Consider the following 9,928-nt stretch of genomic DNA (forward strand, 5'->3'; position numbering starts at 1 on the left):
ATTTTTATTTTAGACATGCTTGGTAAACAATGACTCCGAAGTGGATAACAACAAGTTAGAACAAGCAGGCATCACTACTATTAAGAAATATATAAGTACTACTTAAGAATTGAATTAAGCTTCTATGCCAGTACCATAGGTGAAAGTAGCTCATATTGACTAAAGGCGCGCATATAGGCTCCTCGGCAGGAATTTTTAATAATATTACTGTACTCCGTAAGTAGAAGTTACAGGAGCCGTTATTTCCTTTTGACTCCCCCGTTATGGAGGCAGGGGCAAATTTGAATTATGCCTCCGTATTTTTAATACACTGGCAGATTTAATATCTGGAGCCTTTCAGCCATATAGTGCGTGTAGCTATCCTTTATATTGTGTTGATATTGTGCCCTGACATATCCTATGTTCACCCTATCAAAGTCCATCAACCAAGGTACTATGCCATATTCTATCAGCAGGTGGGCGGAATCAAGATGTTCCCAGATCAAAATCCATGCAACATAACCTTCCAGCCATGACCGTACCAACTTTACTTCAGTATTCCTATCCACACGGCTCAAAAACACCCAAACTCGATATAAAGGCAGGACTAGGATAGAGAAAAAGCTGGTAGCCAAAGATCAGCCACTTTCCGGATGCTTCCCGCTACGTTTCCATTTCTTAGAAGTTGATTGGCAAGAGATGTTCAAACTGCATATGTTGAAATGTGTGGACTCCCGGTCATAAAATACAATTGGAACATCAAGATATCCAACTAATCTGAATAGCATGGTGGGAGGCGAGGCTGTCAGTGCCACTAATTAGCGTTTCGTTGCCCATTCCGCCTTCTAGCGGAACAAACTGAACCCATGATTCATGTCACAGGCAGTTACGTGAAATTATGAGTGCATTTGCTGTTATCAAAATTCTTATAGCAAAGGGCGTAAAACATGTGAGCTGACTGCGTAAAGAGTCACCAGATTCAAACAAACCAGGCCACGGAGTAGGGGCAATTTAGAGATGTATGACAAGATTGCTCCACTGTCTCTTGGGGCGGTGATTTTATTTTAAATCCATCAGTACTCCGTACTCTGTATTTGAGGTTTGAAGAAGCATTGGATGCCGGAGGGGAAACAATAAAAACAAAGAAAGAGGAAAGCCTGCTAACAGTGTTTTTGGTTTATCTCAATTTTCATCCTCTGGACGATTCCTGTCGCGAGCGAATACAGTGAAATGCAGCGTGGAAACAATTTGAAAGGACAAGGAAATGAACCACTACCTACGTCTCCGCCGACCGCCTAACTTTTCTATCCCTTCCCATTTTTAGCCTGCGAATCAATCCCTCCTCTTCTCAAGCAGTTCCACCACCAAATCGTGATATATTTCAGTTTCTTCTCCCATACTCTTTTCTCCAGGTGGACATCAAGCAAATTCTGGCGTGATATACGAAAATACCGCACTGGCCACCTCTTCCTCTGTGAGCAGCCGCATCGCGTCTATATCGCGTTGGTAGAGCTGGAGACAGATGCGAACGGTCGCTTTCAAACTCTCCCCGAGCAGAGCTCTTCATTGGCCCCATACCATTTAAAACGCGCCCTGCTGCCGGTAGATGGGTCCGTTCTGAATCTTCGCTGTCACAGGTCTTTGCCCGTGCTCCCTCCGTACCCGCGAAATCTACTTGGATTGTACCGCTTTGCGTCAAGAGTGGTTCCTAGTCTACCAACCAAGCGTTTATTGATAGGAGCCATTGAGGATGCTGCCAGCTGGCGGTAGTGTTTCTAGTTTTGGCTTGTAGCCACATCTCATTATGTCACGCTATTCCGCGGGCTTCGCAGACTTCTTTCCCACCGCCCCGTCAGTTATCCAACAGAAACGATTCAAAACCACTAAAGAGCGACAACGGTCAAGATCCCATTTCGACAGAGAGCATGTCGACGAAGAACACATAATCTCGCCCGGAACCAAGGCCATTGAAGAAGCAGTCAGCAGAGATGTCCTGCTGAATTCAACACCAGGGTCTCAAACAGACCTGAAGAAATCACGTAAGGAGGCCATGGGAATTGTTTTGGCGAGTCCTGGGGAGGCGAATACCCCAGTCAACAACCCTCCTGGGCCCGGAACAGGATCTTCGAATGAAACCCTGGACACGCTTACGCCGCTGACAAACGCGGAGTTGTCACCGCATAACAAGCCAAGTCCACCGCAAGCGAAAGTACCCAATGGGTCTGTGGGTGATTTCTTCAGAGAACCAAGGACTGACGACGCAAAGAACACAATGACTCCGCTCCATACGCCGCTAACACCCTCGCCGCAGTCACAAGCCCATCGCGCTGAAATAGTCAAGGGCTGGAAGCTGGTACACGACCCCGATAAAGCTCCGTCCTCTAAGGATAAACGGAGGAAGCCATGCTATGCGGATATTGTTACAGGCGGGCAGGATACAATTCTGCCGGACCCTCGTTTGACTATACAAAACTATACGCGCGGTGCTGGATGCAGGCAGAAGACAAAGTATCGACCAGCTCCGTACTCGCTGAAGCATTGGCCCTACGATCCGGCAAGTACAGTAGGACCTGGTCCTCCTGTACAGATCGTCATTACCGGCTTTGATCCATTGACGACTCTCGCGCCAATCAATGCCCTATTCTCAAGCTTCGGCGATATTTTAGAAATCAATAACCGCACAGACCCCATAACAGGCAGGTTTCTCGGGATATGCTCCGTTAAATATAAGGACAGCGCTTCGTTTCATGGAAGCGGGCCCGTATCCGCGCCGGTCGCAGCCAAACGCGCATATTACGAATGCAAGAAGGGACAGAGAATTGGCAACAATCGCATAAGAGTTGAATTGGACCGCGATGGTCAAATTTCCGGAAAACTAACATCGAAGGCGATTGAGGCACAGAGAATGGGTTCAAAAATCGATCCACCAGTCGCGGATGAACCCAAAATGGAGGAACATGTGAACACGAACGAACCTCCCCCAACGGCCCCGAAGGGTCCTTCCGGGAAATCTTCCATTCGACCCTTAGCTGCGATTCCTGAAGGTCCAAAGGCAACATTTTTGAAGCCGGCAATGCCATCATTGATCGAAGAAACTCCCATATTGAACCAGATAAAGCGCGATCCCTATATATTCATCGCACATTGCTATGTGCCTGTTCTAAGCTCGACTCTGCCGCACTTGAAAAAGCGGCTCAAAGTGTTTGGTTGGAAGGATATTCGGTGCGACAAAACTGGGTACTATATCCTATTTGAGAATTCTCGACGTGGTGAAGAGGAAACGGAACGTTGTTACAAGTTCTGCCATATGAAACCTTTATTCACGTATATCATGAACATGGAAAGCCAACCTTACGGTAATCCGCACTATGAACGCAGCCCCAGCCCCGAGCGACTGAAGCAAGAACAGCGACAAAAAGCAGAGGCTGAGAGACTGAGGAGGGAGAGAGAATTGGACATCGAGGAAGAAAAGAAGCAACGAGCCCTTAATTTCGACCCGTGTACTGAAGTACTAACCATTATAATGAAGGATTTAAGGGACAAGCTACTCGAGGACGTCAAGTCTCGTATTGCGGGCCCGGCCTTATACGACTACCTCGACCCAGAAAGACACGCGTTGAGAAGGAAACAACTAGGAATAGCTGATCCCGAAGGCATTAAGCGACCGATATTTCGTCTTGACTTTGACAGCCGGGATAGTACGCCTGACCCTCATTCCAAGCTATCCACTAACCGGCATCCATTCGGCGTATCTGGTCTAAATATTCTCTCCCTTCCCCGAATCCGGAAGTCCCAGCACCTTGACCGCACAGATGCTGCTTTCTTAGACGAGAGACGAAAGCAACCTCTGCGGAGGAAAGACGTTCGACCTCTCTATCATAGGCTGCAACAGCTACATGATGCGGAAGATTCGGATGATGAACAGCATACGCCACTTTCCCGAGACACCGATGATCAAGACAGTCGGCCTCCAAGCCGAATGAGTTCGGGCACTGAATCGGATGATGCTGATGAAGAGGCAAATGGAACATTAAACCATACAGCAGAAAATGACGGTTCAGGCTCACAACATCACGGGGCCGGAGACTCGGAAGCTGAATTTCAGGAGTACTCGCCGTCGCGTAAGAGAAAAAGATTGAGTGAAAGTCTTGACCAACGGAAAAAACAAAAGGAAGATGGCAACTTCGCTGACGTTGGTGAGGATGCGCAGGGGGGTGACATATCTATGCCATTGGAAACCATTAAGAATGGCATCATCGCCGACAAGATCTCCGATTCCAATGAGACAGATGATAAAGCTTTGTTGGAAGGATTGGGTAAAGACAATAATTTCCCGGGAGATTACGGCATCGAAACTTCAGATCACGATTTTGCGCATTCATCCACTGGGAATTTGGTCGATGAGACCGGACGCCATGAGGGGGTCAGGTTGGAAGTCGATTGGAGAGTATCCCATGACGAACCTCGGCCGATTGTCTACGATGACGATTCAATTATCCTGGATCTCGATGGTTGGCAGAACTTAATAAAGGATGAAGAGGATCTCCAATTCCTTCGCAACGTTCTGAAAGGGCAGTCGAGATCTATTGTTGGTAATTTACCGGCTTGGGCCTGGAGGCAAAAAGAAATAAAAGCTCTCAATCACCCCGGTGATCTTGGGCCTACGCGCCAACCTGCTGACATCGATGGCTACTACGTTCCAAATATCACAGGAGCCGCACGGACCGAAGGACGAAAGAGAATTCTTGAATCAGAAAAATCCAAGTATCTTCCTCATCGTATCAAGGTCCAGAAAGCCCGTGAAGAGCGCGAGGCGAATGCCAAGAATGATCCTCAAAATGCTGCTGCTGAGGCAGCTCGGATTGCCGCAGCAAAAACAATCTCCAAATCAACCTCTCGGTCCACAAGAGTCAACAACCGGAGGCTTATCGCGGATATTAATGCTCAAAAGCAAGCCCTTCCAGCGCAAAGCGGCGACAGTGATGTCCTTCGATTTAATCAATTGAAAAAGCGAAAGAAACCTGTGCGCTTCGCACGGTCAGCTATTCATAATTGGGGTCTTTATGCTGAAGTCAATATCTCTGCGAATGAGATGATTATCGAATACGTAGGGGAGAAAGTACGACAACAGGTCGCTGATATGAGGGAACGGCGTTACTTGAAAAGCGGCATTGGCAGTAGCTACCTCTTCCGCATTGATGAAAACACTGTCATCGATGCGACAAAAAGAGGCGGTATCGCTAGGTTCATTAACCATAGCTGTACGCCCAACTGCACAGCCAAAATAATCAAGGTCGATGGGAGCAAACGAATTGTTATTTACGCGTTAAGGGATATTGAAAGAGGTGAGTCATCGAATGCAAGCCCTTAACGTGCGACATGGCGAACTAACCCGGTTGCAGACGAAGAGTTGACTTACGACTACAAGTTCGAAAGGGAATGGGATAGTGATGATAGAATCCCTTGTCTTTGCGGTTCGGCTGGATGCAAAGGATTTCTTAATTGAAATTTTGTATATCCTAAGAAACGCCAAGCATGAAGCCCACTATCTTTGAAACGCCTCTGGTCGATTTCCTATAATGACATTTTCAAGCCTTATTGGGCTTGTTTCACGACCAAACAGACCCGGGAATGTTGAGTGAGTGCATGTTGATTCGGGTGTCCTGGGTGTTTGCATTTGTTGGCCGCAATCCGTTCCCACTGTTCGGAGATTATATGTGTGACAGGGGTTACTGTACAACTTGCAACTGCTGTGTATCATAGGAGATCTCGCGCGCTCATTTCCCACATTAGAGATAATCAAGGATTCGGATAGACCCCGCGCGCAGAGTAGAAGGGCTCAACGATTCAGCCATGGGCATAAAAGACTCGCAGCTCACATCTCTTGTCGAATTCTGAATATGTCAGAATGTCGCCTGCAACCTTCGGAGATCTGGTGCAGTACATCATACTAATATGGGTTGTAAAGAACATCAGCAGGTGTCGCGACTAACGAGGGGAAAGGGAGGGGGGGTGAGGTCTCGAACCTAGGTGACTGGGAAGGAGAAAATTTGCAATTCCCTCTTTGATGACATATTCATGACCACAGTTTCCGCACGTAAGCTTTCCCTCTGCAACCTGTGTCTCCAGTAGTAACCGGTGAAGATCCCTTAGAAGCTGTTCGCTTTCAAGCGCTTCGCCCTCTGGCTTGGTTTCGGGGATATTGGGGAAATTGAGCTTATTGGAATAGGGCTGTCAGCTTTCAATGACACATGCAGTTCTACCTAGGTGAAATCTGAGGTATGACATGCCACGTACTTCATTTGCCATTTTATGCAGGGCCTCCCAATCAACTCGAGGAATAATATTGCGTATGAAATCCGGCTGGAAATCAACATCCTGAAGTTCAAGTTCGACATCGCGAAAATGGAGGGGAAATGCTGAAGGAGATCCCTTACATGCCTTAACAGCACATGTCAGAAAATTAACAGTGAGTAACTTCATTTTACCCTAGTTTATGGGGTTATATGCCGAGGTGAGGAGTGAGGACAAGCGTGTCTTTACTGTTTGTGTTAAATTGAAAAAAAAAATCATTCTGCCCCGCTGACAGCCTAGATCCCTTATCTCCCTTGACTATCGATACCCCATTTCGCTTATCAAGGTTTTGAACTGCAAAGTGGGGATGTACTTTGTATAACATGTCTACTCCAAAACAAAGTCCATGTATATCTTTGGGATATTTAGTTCAATAAATAATTTCTTGCACTAGCAGGTTATTCTGGGATATACTTATGAACGCATGGTCTGGGCCATGATAGCTTTTTACACCACCAGGAAACCATGACTTCGCCATCAAACCATAGCTTCAGCTGGGAACAAGTACGCTGTGATATTTCAATCCTTATTTGACACTAGCATGCGATACTTGCGCAAAATAGTACAAGAACACATAAATATATCCGACGTGTATCAGGCTATCAATCATCCATTATTGTCACTCACAGACTCGTAGTCTCGTAGTATCGATTAGATAGCTAGCACAAGTCAAGAACTCTCCAGTCTTTTTTTGAACTACGTCACATTTCCTTCTTTACTAGAACATCCACCAAATCCCCGTCGGCAATATCATAGTCTGTCAGGAAAGCCTGGGGATCCAGGAGATCACCGTCAAATGTAAGGTATATTGTCAGCTCATTGGGTATACTTCGGGCTTCACGGAAGGCTTCAACGACCTGAGAGACGTGTGTCGCCAATGAAATACGAATCTTGAATTCATCAAATTCTGGGCACTTGAGGATGATCTCACTTCGAATACGCTTATCCGTGCCTCGAGACTCCGTCGATGCAGGGGGCGTTGTATCAAACCTGGCTAAGTTTGGGGACGATCGATACCCGTCTGCGAACGTTTGTTCAGTGACAGCTTCCATGTGGATTCGACAGTCATCTGCATCACTGAAGCAGTTCTCGAACGGCGGTAGCTCTTTGGTAAAGGCATTAAAAGCCCCGATATTCAAACTTCTACAGGTTGTGACATCAAAGAGCCTTCTCCCTTTCCATGTCAAAAAGATAGTCGAGTGAAGCTTTTGCGGTAAGTTTTGATGCGCACACCATGCAAGTCGTACCCCTTTTAGAGATTGTGACATTTTTCGATGAATGACGAGAGGCTTCGTCTGGGGGATCTTTGAAGTAATGAGAATATGTACCACTGTGTTGTCATAAGCAGTACTCCGAGCATCACGCGATGTGCAGGTCTCTGTCGGTACCGCTGTGTCAACAGAACAGTTTTTTGGGTGCGTATCCACATTCTCATTGCTGGCGATATCCAAACGCGTGGATGTGAGTTCTGCTCGCAAGTCTGGTAATTTGGTCTCCGGTGAGTTTTGGGGTCTTGGGGATATGGAACCTTTCCTGTCCGCGATTGTTGAATCATTGGAAACCAGAGGTTTGTGTGCCGTAGTTTGAACACCTCTTGTATCGTGCTGAGAGCCATACTGCGGCGAAGACGAATTTCTCAGTGAAGCATTTCCTTCGGCTGTCCCGTGTTCACATTTAGGTCTTACGATGTCCCCATAATTTGAAGAACTTGGAAGACATCGCCGCTTGTGTGGATTTCTCTGGGAGGAGCTTGCCTGTCTTTCACGTGCGTTTTTTTTGGTGGTAACGATGTCTTCATAAGTTTGACCAGCACGGCGGTAGAACTCTGAGTCTCCGTTTTCGTCTCCTCGGCTTGCCCATGATGGCTTATTGAAGTACAAAGGCATGCGTTGATTTAGAATCGCACGACCGCACAATATACGCAGTCGAGTCTTAAACTTAATCAATGGATGAGATAAAGAAGATGAGGGTTATCTCTCTTGTCATATGCTTAGAATAAACCCTCGGTGGAAGTAAACTGGTATGCGGCTTTGTCGAGTGCTGGCTAGAAAACCCCCGAGTCATACGCGTAATTTCGTAAATTAACTCGGAGACGTAATTGTGACTATAATCACATCGAGATATTGGTCATGTTTGTTTGGGCCTGGTAGAAAGGAAAAGAAAAATCCATCAAAAACCGGCGCCAAGTACCTGCAGAGATCTTTGCGGGTGCTGTCCCGCAGGTGATGATGTAACACGTGCCCGCTTTGTCAAAGTTTCCCGTTTAACATCAACAACCTACAAATTCCCGAAATCCCGGCGCTGATTGAAGAATCCCTCCTGCATCTTCTTATTTCCCAAGGGAAAGAAAGTTAAGGCGATCGAAGGATGGAGAATGGTGCATCGTCCGAAGGGAAGGACCCTTCCGCCTTCCTGGGTGAGATAATTGGCGCACCTGTAACAGTCAAGCTGAATTCGGGTGTGGTGTACAAAGGTCTCTTTCTTCCTGCGTGCAATGCTAGCAAAAACCCGAATAACCGCTGATTTGAAGATTCAGGCGAACTCCAGTCAGTAGATGGCTACATGAACATCGCTCTGGAGAAGTCCCAAGAATATGTCAGTGGGCAGTTGTCACGCAGCTACGGAGACGCCTTTATCCGTGGGAATAACGGTATTTACCCCCTTTCATCGGCTGAGTCAAAATATGATCTAACTTAGCTACTTTACGGGGTTGACAGTGTTATATATTGCTGCGAACTGAACCGCAAGCCTTGGTGCGCAGAGCATTGAACCCAGAAAAAAACACATCATCCCTGTCTAGCGAATCTTGCATCCGTTGTCAATTTAGCATGGGCGCCTGCGGCAATTTACAGGGGTGGTCATAAGGCTTGGGAGGTGGTCATGGAATATGAACAAAAGCAAAGCAGTCTATTGAACAATGGACAAGCATAATACATGGGCAGAAGGTGTTATGGGGAGATCTTTATCAGCATTGAATTCAAGCGAGTTCGGGTTTAAGCATTTAAACTTCGGGAAAATCTATGTTCGTGGACTACATAATAAAAAATTACCCTTCTAACGATAAAATTGTCCGCACGTACCTCTTGCAGCCTGCATTGGTTAGTACTGGGTAACTTTTTTTTTCCCAGCCCAGGCTTTATAGTAGGCACCTGCTGCGTGTACTTTGAATCCCGGCCTGGCGAGCCGTTACTGGGTCCTAAGGAAGGTCTACGAATACATAGTATAGTAGTAATACGTACGTACTGTATAGTATGTCAAGCCCTTGGCGGTATATTGGGCTCCAGCTAGCACTGATACTTTGACATCAGGCCCAGGTTCGGGGCGTGTATTCTTGGACGTGAAAGACAGCCAGCCCATTCCACTGCCATGACAGTAGTATTTAATGTGGGCAAGTGAGAGGGTCTCAATCACTGCGTCATCGTTGTAAAGCGACCACTTGCTAGCTTTAGGCCCTCTGAACTCCCGCGGAATATAACTGCAAGTTTCAAGCAACTACTAAATAGCCCACCGTCATCATCTGGAAGCATATTAAGTTAAGTTTTTTTTTATTTTTCAAGCGCCCAACACCACCATCCACCATACCGGCTGTCAAAGG

General features: G+C 46.7%; 4 protein-coding genes across 4 annotated transcripts; 2 read left to right on the forward strand and 2 right to left on the reverse strand.

Annotated features, from left to right (window-relative positions):
* Window positions 1–1,783: 1,783 nt before the first annotated feature.
* Window positions 1,784–5,485, forward strand: set1 (histone methyltransferase SET1; the record flags this gene model as incomplete). The annotated part of the gene is made up of 2 exons (XM_041704341.1): window positions 1,784–5,324; window positions 5,382–5,485. 2 exons carry the CDS (start codon window positions 1,784–1,786, stop codon window positions 5,483–5,485), a joined length of 3,645 nt encoding a protein of 1,214 aa, XP_041556936.1.
* Window positions 5,486–5,924: 439 nt separating this feature from the next.
* APUU_41187A (RNA methylation protein TRM112) lies at window positions 5,925–6,462 on the reverse strand (the record flags this gene model as incomplete). Its single annotated transcript, XM_041704342.1, has 3 exons — window positions 5,925–5,929; window positions 6,006–6,195; window positions 6,277–6,462. 3 exons carry the CDS (start codon window positions 6,460–6,462, stop codon window positions 5,925–5,927), a joined length of 381 nt encoding a protein of 126 aa, XP_041556937.1.
* Window positions 6,463–7,034: 572 nt separating this feature from the next.
* APUU_41188A (small ubiquitin-related modifier domain-containing protein) lies at window positions 7,035–8,219 on the reverse strand (the record flags this gene model as incomplete). Its single annotated transcript, XM_041704343.1, has 1 exon — window positions 7,035–8,219. The coding sequence occupies one exon, from the start codon at window positions 8,217–8,219 to the stop codon at window positions 7,035–7,037; it is 1,185 nt and encodes a 394-aa protein (XP_041556938.1).
* A 481-nt stretch (window positions 8,220–8,700) lies between these two features.
* Window positions 8,701–9,073, forward strand: LSM6 (U4/U6-U5 snRNP complex subunit LSM6; the record flags this gene model as incomplete). Its single annotated transcript, XM_041704344.1, has 3 exons — window positions 8,701–8,806; window positions 8,870–8,983; window positions 9,051–9,073. The coding sequence occupies 3 exons, from the start codon at window positions 8,701–8,703 to the stop codon at window positions 9,071–9,073; spliced, it is 243 nt and encodes an 80-aa protein (XP_041556939.1).
* Window positions 9,074–9,928: the final 855 nt, after the last annotated feature.

Source organism: Aspergillus puulaauensis, chromosome 4, assembly GCF_016861865.1.
Source record: "Aspergillus puulaauensis MK2 DNA, chromosome 4, nearly complete sequence".
Classification (NCBI taxonomy): Eukaryota; Fungi; Ascomycota; class Eurotiomycetes; order Eurotiales; family Aspergillaceae; genus Aspergillus; species Aspergillus puulaauensis.